We start from the raw sequence: 25,197 nt of genomic DNA on the forward strand, positions 1-25,197 counted from the left end.
GTCAGAGTTGCCATCCATCCTATTGAGTTACACACTGTGACCCTCTTTTCTTTTTTTCACAGGCCCTGCCTGAAGATGAACGTCCTCAAAGACAACAAAGACTTGGCCTGTTTTTACACAACCAAACACTCCTGGAGGGGGAAGTAAGTGCCTCATTCTGCTCCATGCTCTCTGTTACTATGATACATTTAATTTAGGGGGAACTCGCCCATTAGATTTCGTAACACTCTCTATAAGTGCGTTTTTAAATCTGAGGCTTGCCTGGAGGAAAACTATCCTGTATAATGGTGTTTTTGATCATTGAGCGCATAAAAATGAAAAGAGCGTTCTCAAAAACATTTGTTGGTTGACTTTTTGCGATTCTGTTCACTGAACTTTGTGATTTTTATGACATTGAGTCTTTGAGAGATATTCAAGACTGTTCTTTAGGGAATTTCTTCACAAGTAAATGAGAGGTCCCTTAGGACACCTGTATATGCTTTGTGAACAACCCGTCGAACAAGAACTCAAGTTAGTTCATTTACATGACCTCTTCCTGTCTTGGTGGGTGGTACTTGTCCTTCTGCATTGTGAATGAGGCATTATGCAATATAGTCAACAGTCTGGCTTCATGAGACCATGGTGTATATGCTGTCTGTATTCCCACAGCCTCTGATGTCATTACTTTCCTTTTACTCCTGATATATTCTGATGGCTATCAACCCTTGCTGTTTAAATAATGAATGGGTTGAGAATGCCGCCTGATGGGCTGGCCAGGCTGCGTTTGATGTGAATGAAAGCCGGATGGACCTTTACAGGCTTATTGCTGCTTAAACAGGGGAACATGAGAGGAGCGCCTTGATGTATTGAGAGAGACAGAGAGAGATACTGTAGCTGTCTGTGGATTTGTGGATGTCTGACATGTATTAAAGTGATAGTTCACCCAAAAAAGTCAATTCTGTCATCATTTATTCACCCTCTTGTAATTTCATACCTGTATAACTTTCTTTCTTCTGCCAAACACAAAAGAAGATATTTTTAAGAAAGTTGGTAACTGTGGTACCCATTGAATTGGATTGGTATTGTGTCTGTACAATAGACATCAATGGATACCCCAGTACCAACATTCTTCAAAATATCTTCTTTTGTGTTCTGCAGAAGAAAGTCAGACAGGTTTGAAAAGACAAAATACAGGGGGAATTTGCAATTTTGTTGTTTTCCAACCCCTAATTTATTTGCATACAGAGCAAGTTGAGAGTACGTTGTCCAGGTAATGTTTTTCTATGCATTTTTTTATGCACATTTCCTGATATATTTAGCCAAATACAATTTTTTGGGACATTTTGTGCAATGCATCTCATATTTGGTGATTTAATCTATCCTGAGGACGCAATAAAAGCAAATACTGTGCAAACATGCCCACAGCAGTTAGGGCTTAAGTGAATGTCAACAGTCAAATGTGTTTCAGTATATTGAATCAGTGTATTAAGTACATAATAACCTTTGTCTGTCTTTGATATTTGTCATCATGTTAATGAAACAACAAAATACAATCATTCACTGTTCTCAATGAAATGACTTTTTTACTGTCATGGTTGTATTATTATTGTTTTTTAAGTTCTACTGATTAGAACATATTTCTTCCATAATTTACAAACAAGCTTTACTGTTAGTGGACATTGGTGCACAATGTAAACAGATCGTGGTCCTGCTTAATAACTGGATTTATTACTCAAGTCAAGGGGAGGCTGGTGCTCCTGGAGCCTCCCCTTAATTTCTTTGGGTCATTAGTCTTTGTTTTATTCAACCAAATATGTATGAAATGGTTTTCTGTTGACTTTAAAAAAGTGTCTGGTATTTGTGTGGGATTAGCTAGATGTTTTTTAAACATTGTTATTCATGTGTATGACAAGTTGTCGAATTTGTAAAAAGGAATTTTGATTTTTGACTTTTAAAATCACTTGAACAAGTTAACAATGATGTCATTTGCCAGTTAAGTTATCTCTTTAAATTTGATCTCAGCTCTTGACTTTGAGCTAGATTTGTTTTCCTGGACCAGATAGATGTTTGTAGTGTTTCATTTCACTCTCAGTGATGTTAGCAGGTTGGGTCCAGTGAAGGAATATTAATTATAAGTGATGTCAGCTGAGCTAATAAGAAAGCTATTGGATTCATCTCATCACTACACAGCTGACTTTAGATTTACAATTGTATTACATGCATTTTCTTCTGACGTACTGTACTGTCAGTGCAACTGTAATCTCAGTTTGGAAACCTTTTGACCTAGTTGTGAAATTCCTAATGTACATTTGTGTGTGTGTGTAGTCATGCACATTTGTAGCGTTTGAATACAACACTTAGCTTTTAATAATGCACTTTTATTATCTCATTTTGGTGGTGTCCAGATATCATGTGAAATATAAACTTAAAACAAGTATATGAGAAAAAGCATCTTTACATGCTGTGTCCTGCAGAAAGGCTGGTTTTGTTAGTGTGCTATTCATAAAATTGCCCAAGTCTCAAGATCAAATAGCAGAATTAAAATGGTCCGGGCATATGGTGTTGTTGTGATGGAGTCAGTGTGTGCTATACTTGTTCAAGGGAAGATGCTAAAAGCCACAAACTATGAATAATTAACCAGTCTTGTGACTTGTCCCAGGCTGGCAGTATTGCTCAGCATGCAAGGTCATAAAGAGAGAGAGAATGGAGAATAGTCAGATAAGCTGTGTTTAACTGAATATAATGGCTATTGCCATACAACAATTCTGCACTTAGGACTTGCAACGTTTGCTGAATTGTGAAAGAACAGTAGGCTATGAACAGTATATATACAGTGCTATGCAGTAAGCAGTGTGCAGTGTACTAGTATTTCAATCAGGGCATTCGAAATCCGGTCCAGACCCTCATCATGAACAAATGGTCTTCTCAGCATTAACCATCATTTAAAGGTCCATTGTATGAAATTAAGAGGTGGTGAGGTTGCAAATTGCAACCAACGGCACACTTCAACCACTCTTTTGCAAAGCACTATGGGGGCTGACACAGACCTTAGACGTCGTCGCATTTTCACTTTCTTGCTGAAGGATTGACGTGTTTACAATACAAGCTCTGTAGAGCAGTTTGTCTGTTTAGGGCTACTGTAGAAACAACATGCCAAATTCCATGTAAGCGGACCCACGGTGTATGTAAATAGTTCATTCTAAGGTAATAACCTAACGCTTCATTATGCAAGTTCTTTATAAACCTCTGAACACATAGTTATGTGTATTTCAATGCCTTTATGACAATAGATCCTGCAAAAATGACCTTTATTAGAGTTTGCATTTACTTGCAGCATTACTGCTGATGTAAAGCTCCATGCAAGGACTACGGTAGTGTTTGTCAGCACACATTATATAGCAGATGAGCTAGTGTTGAAAACATCCCATCCCTCTCACATAAATGACTTGCGAAGGATGATCTTTCATCATAAACACTGAGGCATAATGCAGTGCTCTCCCAATGGCCACCGGATAAACAGCCCGCTTCAGACACTCTCGCTGCGTTCGAAATCGTATACTGTGACAGTACGTACTGAATTTGAATAAGTACCTATCTATCTGCCGTCAAAACAGTACGTATTACATACTATAAGTGGGTGTAGTATGAATACATTTCGGACATACTGCGTCCGCCGTGTTTTATGGTCATGTGACCCGTACGCTCTTTGTCCTGTGACGTATAAACGACATCATATACGTGAGTGTTGTTGACAAACATAATTTAGTTACGAGAAATTCATTTATTGGCAGAAAATGGATGTCCACGCTATATTTATTTGATTTACTTTTAAAATTTGACCGTTGCTCAGCTCCCGTGCGGTCCATCCGATTCACACTCCATCCGGGTATTTCTCGCGGCATTAATCTCGCCTAATATTTTTTGCACACCAAGGTTTCGGACTATTCATGGCTCATGCTCATTTTCGGATGCAGCGACTGTCTCTCAATCTGTCTCTTAGTGCTTGGCTTATCCTCATCAAACAAAACCCGCAGAGTACGCTTTTTTTTTTGTTCATCTCATCTACTTCAATTCCTCTCTGTGGTCAGTCTACAGTATTTTACAGTATTTTTGATGTACAGTATTATTATTGCTTTCTGCATAGCTTGTTTTATATTTGTTTACATTTATCTACTCCGTATCTGAAAAATAATAATAAAAAGTAATAAAATAGAACAGCGATATGATAATTAAGTGTTTTTACTTTATTGTCTTTGCAAACTTCACAGACATGTTTTTTTTTCCCTCCGGAGTGGTTTTTTGTGTGAATTTATTTTTAGTTGTTTAATTCTTTATTTTATTTTTTAGTCTTTAGTTTATATTTCAAAACTGCTGACTTCACAAATTACTTATAGTTTATACAGTATGTTTTTGAAGAAGTGATTATAACCACTTCTCTTCATTATCTTTATTGTTGTGGTCAATTGATTTGCAGGAAATTGCACATTCTGTGCATAGCTTATCTCTTCCTGTGAGAGCTTTCACGGTTTTATTTCCTCGCCTGTAGAACTTGTGTTGCCTGTTTTGCTGAATCCTTGCTGCTGTCTGTTGTAGTGCTCAATGCTTCATGTATGTATAATAACATAATGAAGAGTGGGTGTGGGTGGAAAGCGCTTTTGAAGCTTCTTTTGTTGCTGTGGGGCGTTTCGGGTTTGTTTCATGCGTGTGTATGACTCTACTGATTGATGGATGTCAGTACATTTCATTTTTACGCTATTATGCAAGAAAATGCTTTTAGAATTCAATAGTTTTTTTTTAAGTGAGTATATTGTTATTGGACAGAATTACATTGAAGCTGAGGGAGTTTTGTCTGGGTTGATTTTTGTATTTAGTTCTCAGTTCTGATTGAAAAGTGTGTCTTATACACTCTCTGGTCCTTTAGGCTCCAGTTGCTTTCTTATCTATGCTCTTTCAAGCTCAACATACTCCTATCTGTTTTTCCTTGTGTGCCATGTGCAATGTTTGGAGTGTTTTTTTAAAGCAACAGTTTGCCCAAAAATGAAAATTCTGTCATAATTTACTCACCCTGAAGTTGTTCCGTTGTTCTGTTGAACACAAAAGAAGATACTTTGAAGAATGTGAGAAAGCATACAGTTCTGGGGCACTAAAGACTACCATTGACAATTTTCCTTCTATGGTTGTCAATGGTGATCAAGAACTGTTTGGTTACAAGCATTCTTCCAAATATATTTCTCTGTGTTCATCAGACATCATTTATATAGTATCATTTATCTAGCATCATTTATACCGTATCATTTATACCGATTTGAAATAACTTTAGGGTGAGTAAATGAAGAAAGAATTATAATTTTTGGGGAATGTCCCTTCAAGTCAGGAATACGTAGTAATGACTATAGTTATTTTAGATAGTCACAGGAAAACACATTCAGACATAACAGGGTCCATGGTAGTGAAACGTGTTTTATTTTTGAATTAAATGTGTACGTGTTGTTTTAAATAGCTGTGGTATGTGTTTTATTGATCTCACAAGTTCACAAAATGTGTTCTTTATTTCTCAGGTACAAACGTGTTTTCTCAGTGGGGACTCATGGCATCACCACATACAATCCCACCACGTTAGAAGTTACAAACCAGGTACTCTTGCAGAAATACATCACACAAAGTTAAATGTATCCCTTATAGTGTTTCTTTCAAACCTGTTTATAAGTTATTGTCTGTATCTCCATGTTGTTTGTTTGGTCACTCTTTCCGTGTCATTCCATCTACAGTGGCCTTATGGAGACATCTGCGGCATTGCTCCGGTGGGTAAAGGTCAGGGAACGGAGTTTAACCTCACTTTCCGAAAAGGCAGCGGGAAGAAATCGGAAACACTCAAGTTTTCCACAGAGCATCGCACAGAGCTGCTTACAGAAGCACTGGTGAGAGTCTCTCCCTATTAAAGTATCTCCTGCCATCTTCTACCTTTGTATTGATGATCTAGGGAAGACATCAACAAGTGCTAATGGATGGCATTCAGTGAAATGATGTGAATTTCTATGTTAATAACTAATAGTGAAAAGATTATTGTGGCCAATACTTATATTATTGTGCTTGGCTACATAGAAAGGAACCATTATATTAGCGTTGTTACTCTAAATAATATTTAATAATAGTATTGATCACATTGACTCAGTCCATCTGTTTAAATTGTGATGTCTCATGCTTGTCTCTTTCTTCTCCACAGAGGTTCAGAACAGATTTCTCTGAGGGAAAAATTACTGGAAGAGTGAGTATAGTCTGATCTGTGTTGAAATATTAGACAGATTCATGATTCATACACAAAATCAGAAATCAAAATGCAGTTTATTACTAAGCTGCTTTCTTCCTATAAATATTTATAGCTTTGCTACACCAATAAGACACTTAAAATAATACGTTACCCATTTTATGCAGCCACATTTGTAATAAAGGGACAGTTCACCCAAAAATGGATATTAGGTCATCATTTATCTCTTTCCCCATTTACTGCCATTGTAGGAAAAGTAAATACTGTGGGAGTCAATGGGGGAGAAAATTTGTTTGGTTACTGACATTCTTCAAAATATCTTATAATAGAACAAAGAAATTTACCCAGGTTGGAACAAGGGGTGAGTAAATGATGACAGAATTTTCATTTTTGGGTGAACTGTTCCTTTAACTATCACAATCATTGCATGACGTGGAATTTTTTATATTGTTTTTTTATTGAACGCAAAGTCAGTCGGACTGTTTAGTAGAAAATGTTATTGTAAATGCGAAACTTTAAATTTCAACTCTGTATGCATACAATAAACCAAAGAATGTCTTCTCAATGTCTCAAAATCATGATTGTTTGTGATCCTGTTTTTTTCTCAGCGCTACAATTGCTTTAAGCATCACTGGAGTGATGTGCGGAAGGCGGTTTGTTTAGAGGTCACACCAGGAGGGATCGATCAGATTGACCCCCAAACCAACCGGGTGATCTGTTCCTATGACTACCGCTGCGTCGAGGGCTTCGCCGAGGTCTCCGATTACCAAGGCGGCTTCTGCATTCTTTACGGAGGCTTTGGTAGACTGGTATGTGTGTACAGACGTTGCTATTATAGCAAAGAATGAAATTGTCACTGCAATGTGTAAATTGTAATGCCTTCTTATAGCTCAACTTCCATTGGATTGCATGTACAGATAAGATTTTCCACTGCTGTAAAACCACAAAAATGATTTTTCATTGCAAAAACGATGTCGTCATTACTTCACTAATTTGTAAGAACTACGTTTATAAAGCAGTTACATTATAGTCATCTGTGTAATGTACTTTCTCTATTTCATTCCACGCAGCATCTTTTTGCATCAGAGCACCGTGAGGACTTCATCCGCAGTGCTACCGAGCATGCCGGCAACTTCATCGGGATCACGCTGCGCATGCGTAAGGAGGTGCTGACTTTCGAGGGCTTCCTCACCGAGCGCTTGGGAAAGTACGGCTCAGACGAGTGCATCACCTCGCTGACAGAGTTTATCGTGCAGAAGGTCACGCCACGTCACGCGGTCAGTGCACAGTAATATATTTGATGCCTTTGTCATGTACTCTATTAAAATGTAAATCATTACTCTCTCATGAAGCAATGTTTAACTGGCTTTTTATTTTAGTTTACAATATTGAATTTGTTTTGCTAACGTTTTGGATGTTCTTGGTTCTGTTTGTCTCAGGAGCCGATGAAGAGGCTTCTGGCCCTCACAGAGACGTGTCTAGTGGAGAGAGACCCCGCCTCATATAATATAGTCACTGTTAAGCCCTTTGGAGAGGTTTGTACACCCTCATTTAAAAACAGAATGTAAAACTATAGTTGGTATTAGAAAAGTCAAATTATTAAAAGTTTTTTGAAATAGAATTAAAATGGGACAGAAATTAGCTGTTTTTTATTTCATTTAAAATGTAATTGTCAGTTAAAATCACAAAAGTTTCACCCAAAAACACAATGTGTGGATTCAAAAAAATATAAGTGTTTCTATAAAAATAAATGAATATGTTGTGCTGCATTTGTTCTTGCGTTTGCAGGTGTTTGCTCTGATCTGCGATTCAGAAAATCCTCAGGTGTTCACGATCGAATTCATCCGAGGACAAATACGCAAGTACTGCTCCACAGAAAGGTGCCTCATCCACAGACATACCAAACTAGTTGCTTTTGATTTTGGCACTGCAGAAAGTAAAAAAATACTTTCCTGACTTTCGTGCTCTGGTTCTGCAGGGACTCTCTGCTGGCGAGTCTGCTGGACAGCGTGAGAGCGTCTGGGAACAGGGATGTGTGTGTTAAAATGGTCCCCACTCAGCGAGGGCAGAGGTGGGGTCTGCTCAGCATGCCCGTGGATGAGGAGGTGGAGAGCCTACACCTCAGATTCCTCGCTGCCCCACCCAGTATGTAAAACAAGCACAGAAGTGTGACCGGATTTTACTTGTGTGTGTGTGTGTGTGTACGCTTAAAAACAAGTGAATATCAAGTGTTTTTGTGCTCAACAAAGAGGATTGACATAATTCTCAATATAGTAATTAGGGATGCACGATAAATTATCGGTTATGTCGGTATCGGCCGATAAATGGTGATTTTTAATGTTATCATTATCGGCCGATAATAAAATTTAGAGCGATATATTATGGCCGATAAATCCTAAATCATTTCCTCTAGTTAAACTTCTTCAGCTGCACGCTGCTCACAGTTAAAATCTGTACAGTACTGTCTTTCTGTTGGGATCAATCATTTATTGCTATTAGCAAAACATTGTAGATGTAGGTACAGTATGAAGATAAAGTATTTATAGATGTGTAATTTATAGAAACTAAAGTAAATTGTTTGAATCAAACTGTTCTCTGAATGCTGTCTATTTTGAGACCTGTTAGACATGTGAATAATAAAGAAAAAAATCTGGGTTGCTCTGGACGAACATCTATAATTTGTTTATTAAATAAAAATATACCAGAAAAGTTTAAAGGTTAAAGAACCGTTAACTATTGTAAAGTAGGCTCGGTACATGATTTTCAGGGGATAAAATAAAACTAATGATTACCTTGTTTTCTGTAGTCAACCTTTTCAAATAAAAGCAGTTGTCCACTTTTTGCCTTTTGGTACAGTCTTTGGTACAGGGAATTTTATATTAATATTTAGCTACTGTTTATCGGCTATATATCGGTTATCGGCTTCCAATGTTAAAGAATTATTGGTTATCGTAATCGGGTAACAATGTACATATCGGTGCATCCCTAATAGTAAAGCATACAGACATTGTTATAAAAAAATGTTTTTAAACCAGCCTATGACAATGTATAATACGCATAAAATGATGGATGCCTAAATGGAATAAAATCAACTGATCCACCTTTTTTTTTGTAGATTGTAATTTTGCAGATGCAGTGTTCAGATTTAACGCCAACATATCTTACAGTGGAGTATTACATGCTGTCACTCAAGACGTAAGTACCGCCTTTCATCACCTCTTGGCTTTTTGCGAACTCATGTTTTTTTGGTCATTTTGAGGTTTTTTAAACAAAATTGTTTTTGTAATTGCCTCTATATTTAAGAGAAAATGATTATTTTAATGTGCCTGTTTAAGCCTGCATTCAGTATTACTGTTGCTTTTGGTGATTTCTGTTTGTTTGTTGGTTTTGTTTGTAGGGTCTTTTCTCCGAGAACAAAGAGAAACTGATCAACAATGCCATACTGGCTCTCTTATTTCAAGATGCTGAGCTCCCAGGCCCAAACTCTGAGCTGGAGGCTCATTTTCAGGCCATCAGACGTCTGGTGGCCTCCAAAGCTGGATTCCAGGCATTCACACAGCTTCCAAAGTATGATCATCTAGTTTCAACAGGCTCCAAAAGGGTCGGATCAAAGCCTTTCTCTGAAGAGACTGAAAAATTAAATAATTGTTTGGCATTCACAGCACTAAAACATATCAGCTCATGCAAAATAGATTCTGAAATCTCATAATAATATATTTAGAGAAAATATCATCATTTCTAACAAATAGACATGTTTTTTTTTGCGAACCTGCTGTTATTGATAATGGTTTATTCTGCACTTCATCCTTTCTTCAAACAAACCTTATCTTGCTCTCTTCCATTACTCTTCGCTGTCACATTCTTCACTTTCATCTGTGTACTTGCTCAGCAGCACATCTTTTAATGAAATCACTCTGTTGTTCTAAGGTCTGGTCCTATCAGTGGACACGAGCACACAATGTAAATATTAGTCGATATACATCAGTGTTCCTCCTTTGTGTTCCCAAATCTGTCTGTTTCTCCATCATCATCTCCAAATCCTTGAAGCATTTCATTTAACAAAATCCTTATTGTTTTTTAATGCAGTTTTTTGACGTGTTGTATTATTTTTCCATTCTACATCTCATACTTACTACCAGTGATATTTCTCTCTTTATGATGTATGAATTGGCTGCCAGGTTTGCTAGCTGGTTACAGTCCACTATATTTATACATCTAGGAATCATCCTGTATTTGTGAAGCACAAATATTGAACGGATCACATTTATTTATGTGAATTTGTTTACTTGCCATAGTTTAAATGTGTATTTTTTTAATGTGAGACTATAGTTATGTGTATTATTAATATTTATTTTATGGCTGTCTTTAGGTTTAGGGAGAAGCTGGGCGTAAAAACCGTCAAAGCACTCAAGAGAAACAACAACGGTGTGATACACGCAGCAATAGACATGCTCTGTGCTTTGATGTGTGTAAGTAACTCATTCGCACATGCATCATTCACATTCAGTTCTTGGTATAAAACGCATATTGAAAGTCATGGATGTGTGTTGTTGTTGTTGTTTCAGCCGATGCATGATGACTACGACCTGCGGCAGGAGCAACTGAACAAAGCATCTCTCCTTTCCTCCAAGAAGTTTCTGGAGAACCTCCTTGAGAAGTTCATCAGTAATGTGGTATGTCTTCAATGAGCCCCGGTATGTTCACATAAAACAAGCATTAAAAGGTAAATTAATCATTTTCCATCTGGTTTTACTCTCTTGTTCTCTAGGATCACGGCTCAGGAGCTTTAGTGATCAGCTCACTGCTGGACTTCTTGACCTTTGCCCTCTGCGCCCCCTACAGCGAGACGACTGAGAGTCAACAGTTTGACATGCTGCTGGAGATGGTGGCGTCTAATGGACGGACCCTCTTTAAGCTCTTCCAGGTCAGGGGTCACATATGAAAACGAATAACGTCTCCTTTCTTTTTTTGTTTGACTAGACAGATTTAACGCTGATTGTTTTTCTACAGCATCCCTCCATGGCCATTGTTAAAGGAGCAGGTCTGATCATGAAGGCTATCATTGAGGTGAGACCTGTTTCTACGGTGCGTTGCGATGTTTCAAAGCACATGTTTTGACCACCAATATCCTCTTTCAGGAGGGAGATAAGGAAATAGCCACTAAGATGCAGGAGCTGGCTCTAAGTGAAGGAACTTTACCCAGACACCTTCACACATCAATGTTCACCATCAGCTCTGACCAGAGGATGCTCACCAACAGGTCATACACAACACGCTCTCATCCTTTCAACATTGGTCCAGGGCATTAGTTTAAAGTCCCAGTGATATAAAAATTACATTGGCTATTTTTTTCATGAAATATCGCAGCGTTTATTGTAAATTGTGTCAATGTGGGTCATTCTCTTTATAAAAATCGTGTGACCTCATAACCTTCTAAATCTGAAATGCTCGCTGTCCTCTGACGACTATCCATCGCCTTGGTCTGAGCATCCTCCCCTTCAACTGTCAAGTCTGCTACCTGTTCCATCCCAAAATCCCTGGCTGTTTTTAGACATCCAATCAAATTGCAGAGAAAGACGACAGCCACACCCACCAAAAATTCGAAACTACATTTTACTCGGAAATGCCTTAAAAATACGGAAGTTAAAACGATCGCAACTTCCGGATCTCGGGGACTTTAAATGTATCCTATAGTCAAATACTAATCTTGCTTCAATTTTGTCATACAGACAGTTGAGTCGTCATCTAGTGGGTTTGTGGACGGCGGAAAACCCCACCGCCTTAAACTTGCTCAAGAGAATACTGGTGATTTACTTACATAAGTACTGTAATATATCAGTTATTTAAGCCTATGAGGACAGACCAAAGTCTTTATGATGTGTACATCTTTCTCTTTTAGCCCACCGGTCTATTAGCATACTTGGACAGCTCTGACCCAGTGCCGGAGAAGGACGTAGACAGGATGCACATTCGTGACAATGTCAAAATTGCCACGGTAGGGACTCATTTTCTGTCTCTCGAACAAGGGTGTAGTCAAGTCTTTCAGATATTTTCGAAACTTATAATAATTTTACAAAAATATTTTTTAGGACCAGTTTGGAAGAAATAAAGTGCCGGAGTGGCAGCGTCTAGCTGGTAAAGCTGCAAAAGAGGTGGAGAAGTTTGCTAAAGATAAGGCAGATATAGTGTTCATGCATTGGAGAGACAAAATGGGCATCGCTCAGAAAGAGGTAAACCACTTTAAATGGATTGATCTTGATTCTTCAGCTTTCTCCTCTCTCTGGTGGTGATGTGCAGTACTGCACAATGTTTCCACAGCTGTTCATGCTTCTTTAAAGCTGGGTTGTCAGTTTTGTCCATGAGCAGGTCTTGAAAGCATTGGCCATATTAACACTGCATGACACTGGGCTAAAACTCTTTCTTCATTGTCAGTTTTTAAATGTTTGATCTTGACTTCCTGATGTTTCTGTCTGGTTACGGAGGTGATATAATGTTTCCTTATTTGGTGAATGGGTGTTTCGTATCAACAACATCTTAATTTTCTGGTTCTTTTGTTGGGACTTTTTTATTTGCTAATCAATGTGTACGTTCTTTTCTAAGTTTTTTCTTGACATGGCTTGCTTAAATTCTAGTTCCCTCACACATGACTTGAATGACTCCAATCATTTCAGCCAACACAAATTCACAGACCATTGTTGTGCCTTTTACTGTGCCTGTATGTATTGTTTTTAGTTTGAGTCAATTGAATCCACACATTTTAAATAACTTTAATTGGGCTAACTGTTAAAGAAAGCTTTTCTGGCACATCTTGCATATACAGGCATTGAATATTTGACGTATTATTTTCAGCTCACCATTGTTTTCAGTAACAAGAATGTAGAAAATACTTGGCTGCTTTATATATAATCTATATAACATTGTTAGGAATATTTACATTGTTGCAGGGCCTTAAAGTCTTTAATTGCATTCATCAAATACTTACCTACTATATAGTAAAACATACCGAAATTTCATGAAAACATTATAATTGAGATTGTTAAACGGTAAATTATTAAACATTATGAAAAAAATTGCTATCCTTTCACTAATTATATTGTCTTCTTTGATATAATGATGATATAATCTTCCACGTGTGCTGTTCAATTGTAGCCTTTGTAACAGTTCATACATGATTGAACCACTGTATCGACCAATCAGTATTCAGCACTGAAACACTGTTTTGTATATATAGCATATGCTGCAGATAAAGGCACAGCTTTGGTTTTGAGAATTTGGGTCATAAATGATTTCTTAGCTCTTGAGCCTCCAATCACGCAAATTAAATTACTTGCCACCAAAATGCACAAAAAACTAACAAATTTAACTTTGGTGTTTTCCATAATTATTGAAATGAGATGTGTGATTGGTAGACCTCAGGACCAATAACCTCTCTTATCTCTACCCATTCCCCTCCCACCGGCCCTTATTGTGGTTCCCTGCTGTCAATCAATGCAGCAGGACAGGAATAACCTGGTGAGTAGTATTATCCAATCAGAGACCTCTCCCTCTGTCAGACCCTCCCCTCTCACTGTCAGTCATTCGGTATCATATTTTCACATTGTTGCTCATCTAGACATTTTGCGTTTGTGCATACATATTTATACATACATATTTAAAACATGTAGGCAGGTATATTATTTATGGTGTCGTGTTGTGTGTTGATGTGTGTGTTGGTGATTTGTTGTTTTTGGAACAGGATTTTAACCGGTTATATAACAATATACCTACATTCCCATGTAACGCACAAGTAAATCATAACATTATCGCTCCAGTTGTCATACAAACTCACATTGTTTATATTGTACAGAGCATGTTCGATGAGAACCTGAAAGGCTCTTCCTTCATACTGTATTTTACTGCTTGTAGAATGCAAACCAAAAACCTGTCATTCTGAGGAAGAGACGCCAGAGGATCAAGATCGAGGCCAACTGGGAGCTTTTTTATTACAAGTAAATCACGTTTACATTATTAAACGCTATTCTTGTAAGTTGAGTTTAGTCATTGGGTCTAAAACAGAGGTTCTCAACAGTGGGGCTGACTTCCAAGGGGGCCTCAAGATGACAGATATTTTATTTTGACAAAAAATGATCAAGACATTTATTATTTGGCCATTTTGTATAATTAATAAATGGTTTTCCATGTTAAGCACTTAAATATTTTGTTAGGTAGAAATGTTAAGGTTTTGTGATTTGGGCTTTAAATCTTGTTGAATACAGTAGGGGGGCTTAGAGTCAAAAAGGTTGATAACCCATCTGTAGGTCAAAGTTCCCAAAAAATAAAGAAAAATGCATTAAGAAATGTTTAGAATTATTCCCATAATAATCGTTACAATAGAAAAAAAATCCACAAATTCTTGTTGCTCAATGTTTTCCTTTGAAGTTGAACTTTATTATAATTTTTGTATTATGGTAATAATAATCATTACTTGCACTTAATTTGAATTAGCACTAATAATATTAAAGATAATTTTGTGATGTACTGTAAAATATGTCCTGGACATGTTCTTGACCAGTTTTGTAAAAGCACTGTTTTATTCAATGTTTCCTCTGTCTCTCCCCCGATCTCTGTTTGTTTGTCTGAAGGTTTCAGATCGATCATGCTCGTTCTAATCTCATCTGGAATCTAAAGACCAGAGAGGAGCTGAGAGACGCTCTGGAGGGTGAGATGCGCTCCTTCAGCGTGGACCGCGAGCTGGGCAGCGCTACTATCATCTCCTGGAACCACCAAGAGTTTGAGGTCTGGTTCTGTCTCCATGACTTTGAAATTGATACAGAAACTAATCAAAGCGTCCTGGAGACTTTAAGATCCTAGAAACGGCTGTACGGCAGCTGGAAGATTGAATTTCTGTCAGTTTCATTTCAGACTGATGAAGTTGTCTTTTACACCTTAAAGGATGAAATGCAGAATCTAATCACGTTTAACTATGTGTTCAGGTGAAATACGAGTGCCTTTCGGATGAGATTAGAATAGGAGATTATTACCTGCGTCTTCTGCTGGAGGAAGATGAAAATGAAGAGTCTGGTGCCATCAAGAGATCGTACGTAACACAATCATGACTTAATATTGCCTTATACCATATTACCGATGTTGTGAAAGACACGTTTTGCCAATTTTCTTATAATATCACCATGTGTCTGCTTGTAGGTATGAGTTCTTTAATGAACTGTACCACCGGTTTCTATTGACACCCAAAGTAGCTATGAAGTGTTTGTGTCTGCAAGCTCTTTCTATAGTCTATGGGAAGTGCTGTGAGGAGATCGGACCTTTTACAGACACCAAGTATATCATAGGCATGTTGGATCGGGTCAGTATACATAATATAAAAATGAGATCCTTCATTAAATTTGCAAGCTTTTTATACCGATGTTCGCTGTCTTTCTCATCTACTGTTCCTGTAAATCTCCAGTGTACAGATAAGCTCGAGAGAGACAGACTCATTCTGTTCCTCAACAAACTCATTCTGAACAAGGTTAGTAACTGCCGCAGATGACCCCAAATTTTGTTTAGTCATGTTATGTTCATGTTCATGTTTGTTCCGCTTGCTTTCGACTGATAGAAAAACGTGAAGGAAATCCTGGACTCAAACGGCGTGCGTATATTAGTGGATCTGCTGACGCTAGCGCACCTTCACACAAACAGAGCCACCGTACCACTACAGGTGTGTCCACGTGTCCCTGTATTTATGATTCATTGACTGGATATTATCATTTATTATAACATCTTCATCTGTGTGCATGTTTGTTTGATTGTTTGATCAGAGTAACGTGTTAGAGGCTGCGCCAGACATGAAGAGAGAGAGCGAAAAGGAATGGTACTTTGGGAACGCAGATAAAGAACGGAGAGGACCTTACAGCTATGAGGAGGTAAGGTGGTTTTACATCAGATATATCTGAAGGGTTTTGTTCTTGGGATTAGTTCAAGTAAAATTGTGTTATGATGCCATGAATCTAGGTTCTCACCAAGTATTCATCAAATGCTGTTTTTCTTTTTTTTTAAATGGGATGAAAGCAGGACTTGTCTATACAAATAACATTTGATCTTGATATTCTTGGTACAAATATTGAAGGAAATCGTTATATATTTTAGTATATTTACTTTATTGAAAAATTATTGAAATAATTGAAAACTTTTTTTCATCAATTAAAAAACGTTATTTAATCCTACTTTTTAATTAGCTTGTGTTTAAGCTTTTTTTCGAATGCAATTTTGATAATAAATATTGAAATATATTAATATTTAGGTTTGAAAGATCAGTGGTTCTCAACTTTTCAGATCAAGTATCACCTATAATAAAATGAGTTGTTTCAAGCACCACCTAATGTCCGCTGTAGTAAATGACATGAATGACGGCTCAAGTTTATAGTATAGCTGTGACTCTTTACTTGCTTTACTTAGATACACCTCGTCCTCACAGTTTTTTCCTTTTTGTTTCAAGTAAGACAGCAGTAATTGTGGACACAAAACACTTTTCTGTAGTGCACTGTAAACCGGGCTCTGCAAATTTCTCTTATGGGGGATTTATTAACTTTGTGGGGACTTGCAGGACGACTACAAACCGATATTATAGACAGACATATATCACAGAAGATAAGTATAAATATATGCAAAAGCATTGCAGAGAACAGCTGTATATTATACACACAGATATATAGGTTTTATGTAAGTCTGTCTTGTTTAATTTGTATTAGACTTTACTGCAGCGGCCCTTGTCAAAGCGGCACTTCAAAACTAAATCGCAACGCACCCTTCATTGATTTAACTTGTGTGCTTCACAGCATAAACAACAACAGCTTTAAACAGCAGTTCAAGTGCAGAAATACATAAGAAGCTTAATTTATATGCAGCTCATGGAAAGAGAGAGAGCGAGACTCATAGCATCTGTCTGCTCACTCTCTGTGTTCGAGCTGCCCGTCAAGCGCCTGAATTACGTCATCGACCAATGATAAATAAACAATCATTCATACAACTATATTAAAATTGCACATAGGCTTTAAGAGATGTATTCCGTATTTATCGATCATGTATCACATTTGAAATTGTATTTAAAACACAAAATGAGTATATGGAGTTTTTGTAACACTTCAGTATAGGGGGCAATTCTCGCTATTAATAAAGCATTAACTATGACTTTTTCTCCAATAAACTCTTAATTTGTTGCTTAACAATAGTTATTTAGATAGTTGTTGGGTTAAGGTATTGGTAGGATTAGGGATGTAGACTATGGTCATGCATAATATGTGCTTTATAATCGGTAATAAACAGCCAATATGCCAATTATAGGCATGCTATTAACAAGTAGTTAATAGTGAGAATTTTTGTCTGAGTTTTTAATATCCTGTCTTGTCACGTTCCACCAGGGGTCTCTTCAAGTACCACTAGTGAGAACCACTGATATAGATAATAAAGTTACATAATGAAACATTACATATTCCCTGAATCTTAAACTTGAAGGGGTTGAGATATTGTCTATTGGTACTATCTTTTGCACATTAATCTTCATTTTCAACAGTATTCAATGTTCAGATGTATATTTCTGATATTTAGTTTTATATCTTCAGTGCAAGTATCTTGAAAATGTCTAATATTCAAGTTTTGTTTAAAATGTTCCATGAGGTTATAGAAAAATGTCAAGTAGATGCTGTAACACCACTGGTTTGTCCAACAGATGCAAGAATTCTGGAACTCGGGTACTCTGACGGCCAAGACGCGCTGCTGGGCTCAGGGAATGGACGGTTGGCGCCCCCTGCAGGCCATCCCTCAGCTGAAGTGGTGTCTGTTGGCCAGCGGGCAGGCCGTGATGAACGAGACTGACCTGGCCACTCTCATCCTTAACATGCTTATCACCATGTGCTCCTACTTTCCCAGCAGGTTCAGTCTAACTCACATATTCGGTCTTCACATTGTGCCCGTTTGCATTGAATTAGATGGTTACATGTGCGTCTGATGTTTTTGTTTGTTTAGGGACCAAGATAATGCAATTATCAGGCCTTTACCAAAGGTGAAGAGACTTATAAGTGACAACACGTGCCTGCCTCACATTGTTCAGGTACAGGTTCAAGTTCTTATAAAAGTAGTCTCTTTTAAGAGTTATGTAGACTACAATAGCATTTTAAACATCGAGTGTTTATTTTCTCAGCTCCTCTTGACCTTTGACCCTATCCTGGTGGAGAAAGTAGCCAATCTGTTGTACCTGGTGATGCAGGATAACCCTAACCTACAGCGGCTCTACCTCACGGGAGTGTTCTTCTTTATTATGATGTACACCGGCTCCAATGTTCTGCCTGTCGCACGGTACCGTACCCTTGTGTTCATGAGGAAACAATATTTGTTCATGAAAGCTAGTTTGCAAATGTAAACGGAATAGATAAACGTTGCTAACTAAGTAACGGCCCCATTCAGACGGAGGCATTTATTTACATTATTTTGTATTAATATCTAATGCATGCGTGTTATTTTCTTCCTCCAGCTTCTTGAAATACACTCACCTGAAACAAGCCTTTAAATCAGAGGAGGTAAGACTTTTCACACTATAATCATTCCTTTCGTGCATAACGTACAGATTTGGTGTGAATTGGCTGTGAAAACCCTATACTATTTAAATTTTGAAAATGTATTTTTAACTACTTGTTCGCTTTTCTCGATGACCACAGGCTAAAGGTGTGGACATTGTTCAGAGAAGTGTGTTAGGCCCGATCATGCCAGAAGCCATGGTGTGTTACTTGGAGAACTACGAGGCCGAGCGATTTTCGGAGATTTTCTTGGGAGAGTTTGACACGCCCGAAGCCATCTGGAGCAGTGAAATGAGGTGAAATGGCCCCTTTTTCTCTCTTCCTGTTCTGTATACATGTGTGTTTGCCTTGAGTGTTTCTTTTTCATAGATGTACACTAAAGACTAATAAGTGCCATTTGTACCACTATATGAATTTGAGCAATTATACTAAGCTATGTGTGTTTATAGACGCATGATGATCGAGAAAATCGCAGCTCACCTGGCAGACTTCAGTCCTCGTCTGCAGAGTAACACTCGTGCTCTGTATCAATACTGTCCCATCCCTGTGGTGAACTTCCCTCAGTTGGACAATGAGCTCTTCTGCAACATCTATTACCTCAGACACCTGTGTGACGCCAACCGCTTCCCCAACTGGCCCATTCGAGACTCTGTACGTACATCCCGAGAACTTTGAATTTAATCTATTCCTAAAGTTTTGTGGTTCAAGAAGAGCGCACTTTGAAGTGTTCAAGAGCCTTCAGTGTGATGTATGTACAGTGAGTGTATTTATACTGCCCCCTGTAGGTGAAGCTGTTGAAGGACACTCTGGATGCATGGAAGAGAGAGGTGGAGAAAAAGCCCCCCTCTATGTCTGTGGATGATGCTTATGAGGTGTTGAATCTCCCTAAAGGACAGGGCCAGTGAGTCTAGCTTTTAGTCTTTTTCCCTTTTAGGGACAATTCACTCAAAAAGAAAAATTCTGTCTTCATTTACACTCCCTCGAGTTGTTCTGATGAACACAGAGAAAGATATTTGAAAGAATGCTTGTAACCAAACCAAACAGAAGAGCAAACAGTTCTGGGGCACTATAGACTTCCATTGTAATTTTTCCTACTATGGTAGTCAATGGTGGCCAAGAACTGTTTGGATACAAGCATTCCTCCAAATATCTTTCTCTGTGTATCGTGACATGTTAGGATTTACTTACATTTTCACATTTTTATATAAGTAGCAGTCCAAAATTGTAAGATTAGCATCCCTAAATGTCCATAAATACTATTCATAAATGGTCTGTGTGGACTTGATAAAATGCTTTGTGTTGTAAAATGCTCTTCCCAATATCATGTTTTTGTTTTTTAAGGCATGAAGAGAGTAAAATCAGGAAAGCATATTTTAGATTGGCCCAAAAATACCATCCAGACAAAAATCCAGAAGGCAGGGTATGTATATTAAAGCTTCTTTAAAAAAAAAACACATCACATATAAACAGCTGTGACTGATGGAAAACTTAAATGACTTGTATGTGTGTTTTTTCAGGACATGTTCGAGAAGGTGAATAAGGCGTACGAGTTTCTGTGCACTAAATTGGCACGTATTGTGGACGGCCCTGACCCTGAGAACATCATCTTAATACTCAAAGCCCAGAGCATCCTCTTCAACAGACACAAACAGGGTACCAACCAGACCCATAAATACAATGAATCAATGTTTCAGCGTTTGCTTTGACAGACTAAACATGTAAGTAAATGTGTCATTTTTCCTTCCTCAGAATTGGAACCTTATAAGTATGCTGGTTACCCCATGCTCATTAAGACCATCACCATGGAAACAGGCGATGAGCAGCTCTTCTCTAAAACCTCTCCATTGTTACCGGCAGCCACCGAACTGGCCTTCCATACCGTCAACTGCTCCGCCCTCAACGCGGAGGAGCTCCGGAGAGAAAATGGCATTGAGGTTTGAATTCCTTTTCCTGTCAGCAAAGATTTGTTAACCAGAACAAAAGTTTTGTGTTTCACATCATTGTGATTTTGCCCTGATGTCTTTCTCAGATACTGATGGAGGCTTTGTCTCGATGTGTGGCTATGCTTATGGCTTCTAGCAAAACTGAAGACATGGCAGTAAAGGTACAATTTAGATTAAACATGCAAATTATGTATCAAAATGACCAAATACAACCATCTTAAAACAACCGGTATTAAATTAATTTAATTATATTTATGTTATGTAAAAAATATATAAATCAGGTACATGCATGTTTAACTACTGACTTTGCGTATTTTGGTTACTTTATAGGTGTGCGGGCACATCTGCAGGTGCTATAGTGTAGCTGCTCAGTTTGAAGAATGCAGAGAAAAAATTGTTGCGCTTCCGAACATTATCAGAGATGTTTGTCACATTCTTTACTATGGCAAGGTAAGAACGTGCATGTTTTCATCGCATCTGTGTTGACTTTCATCCAGTGTCATGGCCTATGAAGCCCATTCTTTCTATCCTTTACAATGTTCTTAAAGGGATAGTTCACCCAAAAACCAAAATCATGTCATTTTTTCGTCCCATGTCGTTCAAAACCTGTTCATGACTCTTTCTTCTGTGGAACACAAAAAAAGATATTTTGAGAAATGTCTCCGTGGTCTTATGTCTATACAATGGAAGTCAATGGGGGTCAACGTTGTTTGGTTACCAGCCTCCTTCAAATCATCTTGTTTTGTGTTCTTCAGAAGAAAGGTTTGGATTGACACGAGGGTGAATAAATGATAAATAATAGAAGAATTTTCATTTTTGGGTGAACCATCCTTTTAAATGCTCTTGGTGAACTCTTCTTCATTCATATAATGAGTTTTATATCCATTTCCACTTTTTTTTCAGGGATTGCCACGTTTAGCTTCACTGACCGTTCAGTGCGTGAGCTCCTTCGCCATAGACTTCTTCCTCCAGACGCACTTGTATCACGCCGGTGTTCTGTGGCACCTACTGGTCAACCTCTTCAACTACGACTACACTTTAGAAGAGAGCGGAGTCCAGGCCAACCAGGAGACCAACCAGCAGGAGGTGGCCAACAGTCTGGCTAAGCTCAGCCTGGTGGCCCTCGGGCGGCTCGCGGGTTACACCTCAGCTGTGACCCCAGAGGACGGGCCTGCCGGAGAAGCTAATGGTGGAGGAGCAGCGAATCACCCTCCAGAGAATCCCTCCATCAGGAAGAGCCTGGCAGCCATGTTGACTCCATACATCTCACGGAAACTGGGCAGCAACACGCCGGCTGATGTGAGGGAGAAAAGCAGATGATGTATTGAACGTAAAAAGTACAAACTATACTGTGTGTTTATGTTTTCCTACCATGTTTGCAGGTTCTGAAGTTGCTAAACAGCAACTCTGAGAACCCATATTTGATCTGGAACAATGGAACTAGAGCGGAGCTAATGGAGTTCTTGGAAGCACAGCAAGAAAGCAACATCAAGAGAGTAAGAGGAAGAACATTCACCATTATTAGTATGAACAGTAATGTCAACACACTAAAGATCATTCAAAATACCGCTTTCGGTGTCTTTGTCTGTAGAGCGAGTGTGATGAGAATTTTGGAGCGGAGTTCTTATTCAGTGAACATGGGAAGGAACTGATCGTGGGAGAGATCTTTGTTCGAGTTTACAACGAGCAGCCAACGTTTCCTCTGGAGGTGAAATATGTCACTGCACTCCTATTAAAGTTTGCTTTGCAATACGTTTAGAGTACTTCTTTAAAATACTGTTATTTTTTATTTCAGTATCCAAAATCATTCGCATCGAGTCTGTTGGATTACGTTGGCTCCCAGGCCCAGTACCTACACACTTTGCTGGCTATGACACAGACTAATAAAGTAGAGTCTGTGCAACACGCTGAGAGACTACGCTGGGCTGAGATGGCTCTCGAAGCTCTGCGAAACGTCATCAAAAATAACCCAGGTGCATTTTCACTTCATAAACATAAATCTTCGTCTTATAATTATAAGGTTCTATCTGACATTTCGGTCAAAATTCAGTTATTCACATATTCTTAACTTATTTGGGCAATTCCGTGAAAATGTTAACTTTACCACGAAAAAAGTATGTTTTTACAATGTTAACAGCAAAGATTTAAAATTTTTGTTTCAAATACCCATGTATTCAAATACCCTCTCTTCAAATTTGAAAAGCATTTGTTTTAATTTCAGTGCATGATTTATCATAGTCAGGTAAGTGCTATTTTCAGGATTGTCACATCCATAACGCTACATATTCCTCATAAATGGACACATGAAAAGGAATATAAATGAACTATTTTATGTACTATAAAGAGGCATCCCTTCTTCATTCATTGGGTATTAATGCTTCAGGATTGTGCTTTTTATTTTACAGAAACCATACAAAGTTTATCGTCTCCCAAAAACGCGTCCTTTTTTGTCACATCCATAACACGTGTTCATTTATCTTTTTTAAACATATCTTTTTTTCATAGGCTGACATTTTTGGATGTTTAGACTCATGGGTTCAGTAAAATATAAACAGATGGTTCAATTTCATTCTCTGAGCATTTTTATGTCACGTCCATAATGCAAAATGTCACCTCCATAACGCTGGATTTTTTTTTTTTAAATTTGGGCATTTTGGGACTTTTTTTTAAGAAAACAGAAAGGTCAACGAGTATAAACGACCAACGAGCAGCTCTAAATTTTTTGTTTTGTTGATGAGATACATTTTTTTTTAAATTATAGACACAACACTAGCCAGCAGCGCCAGGTTCCTAATAAAGAGTTATAACTGAGGTGTTGTGTTTTTATGTAACAGGCTCTGAGACGGAGTGCATTGGTCATTTTAAGCTGCTTTTCTCCCTGCTCAGAGTTCATGGAGCCGGCAAAGTTCAGCAACTTGCTTTAGAGGTACATTTCTTCACATAACCCATTCACTTTAAGCAATTTATTCTGAATTCAAATCCCCTGTGGCGAAAACCAGTCAGAACCATTGTTAAGTATTTTTTCCCTAAAACTACATTTTTGTAAATCACAAACATGTGACAACCAATCACGTCACACAGTTCACTGAGTGATCAGATAGTATGAGATGAGATGTTGTATCGCCATAGTTTGTGATTTTTGATTTAGCAATAAATCACTATTATTAGTCACCCTTTATGTGTGTCACTGGGTTTTGGAAATATCTAACCAATAAGATATTTTGCAAAGTGATTTTCAACTTTAACAACACAGTATTTAATCATTTTTAAAGTGTTTTTTCAATTCCCTGAAAAATTCATTTGGAGGTTTAGGGAGGACAGCGACTATAGCAAATATATTCATAGTTCTGTATATACTAGATAAATGAAGGGTGTACCCTTACATGTATTTACATTAATATTTTAAAGCATAAACACAAAAGCGTAGAAATGTCATCCAGAAGATCAAAGATGAGTTTAAGGGGTACATTTATTTTAAATTGAGATGAAACATCTAGTTTTCGAGGGGGCCCCACAGTAAACAATACACAGACACAACAAAGATTTACATAAAGAAGAGGAAACACTACAAAATAACTTGATAGCTATATAAACATTTAACCCAGAATTGTAAATAAACGTTAAAAATATATATATACATATATATGAAAAGTGACAGATTCAATAAAAACATGTACAAACCAATACATAATGTGATGACAGAATTTGTTTAAGCTTCTTTAATTATGTAACAAATCTAATATCAGCAGGTCGATTATTCAAAATTAATTGACTACAATGTTGTATTGCTTACGTTTTTCTATTAATAACGGTGATAACTATTACCATTACGTTGTTTGGCTGTAGGTTGTGAATACTGTCACATCAAATCAGGACTGTGTTATCAACATCGCTGAATCTCTGGTTCTGCCCAATCTGCTGGTGCTGCTACACTCTTTACCATCCAGTAAGACTTCCACTTTACATCACATCCACTATAAAGAGATGCCTAGCTGTAAATATTCCCCTAACATTATTTTGCGCTGAGTAGATACAGTATTGAGATAAACTGTGAATGTCTCAGATTTTTGTTCCCTCTTTGCTAACTGTATCATCTGTATACAGGCAGACAGCTGGTGCTGGAGACACTTTATGCACTGACATCGAATACTAAGATTGTTACAGAGGCCATGAACAAAGGTGAGTATGTTCACTGTGTAAGATGGTTTACTCCTGGTAACGGCTACATACCGTAGTAATTAAAGTTTGCATTTAAGGACCAATTCTTAAGGTCCAAAGGGGTGGAGTGAGCCATTGTATTATATTTAATTTTTCTCTTCCAGGTGCATTGATCTACCTGTTGGATCTATTCTGTAACTCCACCCATCCTCAGGTACGAACCCAGACGGCAGAGCTTTTCTCCAAAATGACTTCAGACAAGCTGGTGGGACCAAAGGTACATTTCCTCCACCGTGTTTTCGTA

General features: G+C 37.9%; 1 protein-coding gene across 3 annotated transcripts in view; it reads left to right on the forward strand.

Moving 5' to 3' along the window:
- The window catches only part of LOC130413234 (dnaJ homolog subfamily C member 13-like), a 33,360-nt gene that overhangs the window by 3,544 nt on the left and 4,619 nt on the right, over positions 1 to 25,197 (forward strand). For 2 of the 3 annotated variants that reach the window (XM_056738299.1, XM_056738297.1), the window contains exons 2-48: positions 63 to 143; positions 5,538 to 5,613; positions 5,748 to 5,897; positions 6,203 to 6,244; positions 6,853 to 7,053; positions 7,315 to 7,521; positions 7,684 to 7,779; positions 8,033 to 8,124; positions 8,223 to 8,389; positions 9,360 to 9,439; positions 9,642 to 9,811; positions 10,614 to 10,713; positions 10,810 to 10,917; positions 11,013 to 11,168; positions 11,255 to 11,311; positions 11,383 to 11,504; positions 11,974 to 12,049; positions 12,144 to 12,239; positions 12,334 to 12,474; positions 13,739 to 13,756; positions 14,150 to 14,232; positions 14,866 to 15,019; positions 15,217 to 15,320; positions 15,428 to 15,587; positions 15,690 to 15,752; positions 15,840 to 15,941; positions 16,042 to 16,146; positions 17,949 to 18,151; positions 18,245 to 18,329; positions 18,420 to 18,574; positions 18,750 to 18,795; positions 18,934 to 19,088; positions 19,242 to 19,443; positions 19,578 to 19,693; positions 20,134 to 20,212; positions 20,310 to 20,445; positions 20,542 to 20,726; positions 20,822 to 20,896; positions 21,066 to 21,185; positions 21,639 to 22,034; positions 22,118 to 22,231; positions 22,327 to 22,443; positions 22,531 to 22,708; positions 23,570 to 23,661; positions 24,582 to 24,681; positions 24,840 to 24,914; positions 25,058 to 25,170. In XM_056738299.1, coding sequence (XP_056594277.1) covers positions 76 to 143; positions 5,538 to 5,613; positions 5,748 to 5,897; positions 6,203 to 6,244; positions 6,853 to 7,053; positions 7,315 to 7,521; positions 7,684 to 7,779; positions 8,033 to 8,124; positions 8,223 to 8,389; positions 9,360 to 9,439; positions 9,642 to 9,811; positions 10,614 to 10,713; positions 10,810 to 10,917; positions 11,013 to 11,168; positions 11,255 to 11,311; positions 11,383 to 11,504; positions 11,974 to 12,049; positions 12,144 to 12,239; positions 12,334 to 12,474; positions 13,739 to 13,756; positions 14,150 to 14,232; positions 14,866 to 15,019; positions 15,217 to 15,320; positions 15,428 to 15,587; positions 15,690 to 15,752; positions 15,840 to 15,941; positions 16,042 to 16,146; positions 17,949 to 18,151; positions 18,245 to 18,329; positions 18,420 to 18,574; positions 18,750 to 18,795; positions 18,934 to 19,088; positions 19,242 to 19,443; positions 19,578 to 19,693; positions 20,134 to 20,212; positions 20,310 to 20,445; positions 20,542 to 20,726; positions 20,822 to 20,896; positions 21,066 to 21,185; positions 21,639 to 22,034; positions 22,118 to 22,231; positions 22,327 to 22,443; positions 22,531 to 22,708; positions 23,570 to 23,661; positions 24,582 to 24,681; positions 24,840 to 24,914; positions 25,058 to 25,170 — 5,736 coding nt within the window. In that variant the 5' untranslated portion in view covers positions 63 to 75. The remainder of the gene's footprint in view (positions 1 to 62; positions 144 to 5,537; positions 5,614 to 5,747; positions 5,898 to 6,202; positions 6,245 to 6,852; positions 7,054 to 7,314; positions 7,522 to 7,683; positions 7,780 to 8,032; positions 8,125 to 8,222; positions 8,390 to 9,359; positions 9,440 to 9,641; positions 9,812 to 10,613; positions 10,714 to 10,809; positions 10,918 to 11,012; positions 11,169 to 11,254; positions 11,312 to 11,382; positions 11,505 to 11,973; positions 12,050 to 12,143; positions 12,240 to 12,333; positions 12,475 to 13,738; positions 13,757 to 14,149; positions 14,233 to 14,865; positions 15,020 to 15,216; positions 15,321 to 15,427; positions 15,588 to 15,689; positions 15,753 to 15,839; positions 15,942 to 16,041; positions 16,147 to 17,948; positions 18,152 to 18,244; positions 18,330 to 18,419; positions 18,575 to 18,749; positions 18,796 to 18,933; positions 19,089 to 19,241; positions 19,444 to 19,577; positions 19,694 to 20,133; positions 20,213 to 20,309; positions 20,446 to 20,541; positions 20,727 to 20,821; positions 20,897 to 21,065; positions 21,186 to 21,638; positions 22,035 to 22,117; positions 22,232 to 22,326; positions 22,444 to 22,530; positions 22,709 to 23,569; positions 23,662 to 24,581; positions 24,682 to 24,839; positions 24,915 to 25,057; positions 25,171 to 25,197) is intronic. The other variant, XM_056738298.1, reaches the window with a different exon arrangement.

The sequence above is a fragment of the Triplophysa dalaica genome, chromosome 23 (assembly GCF_015846415.1).
Source record: "Triplophysa dalaica isolate WHDGS20190420 chromosome 23, ASM1584641v1, whole genome shotgun sequence".
Classification (NCBI taxonomy): Eukaryota; Metazoa; Chordata; class Actinopteri; order Cypriniformes; family Nemacheilidae; genus Triplophysa; species Triplophysa dalaica.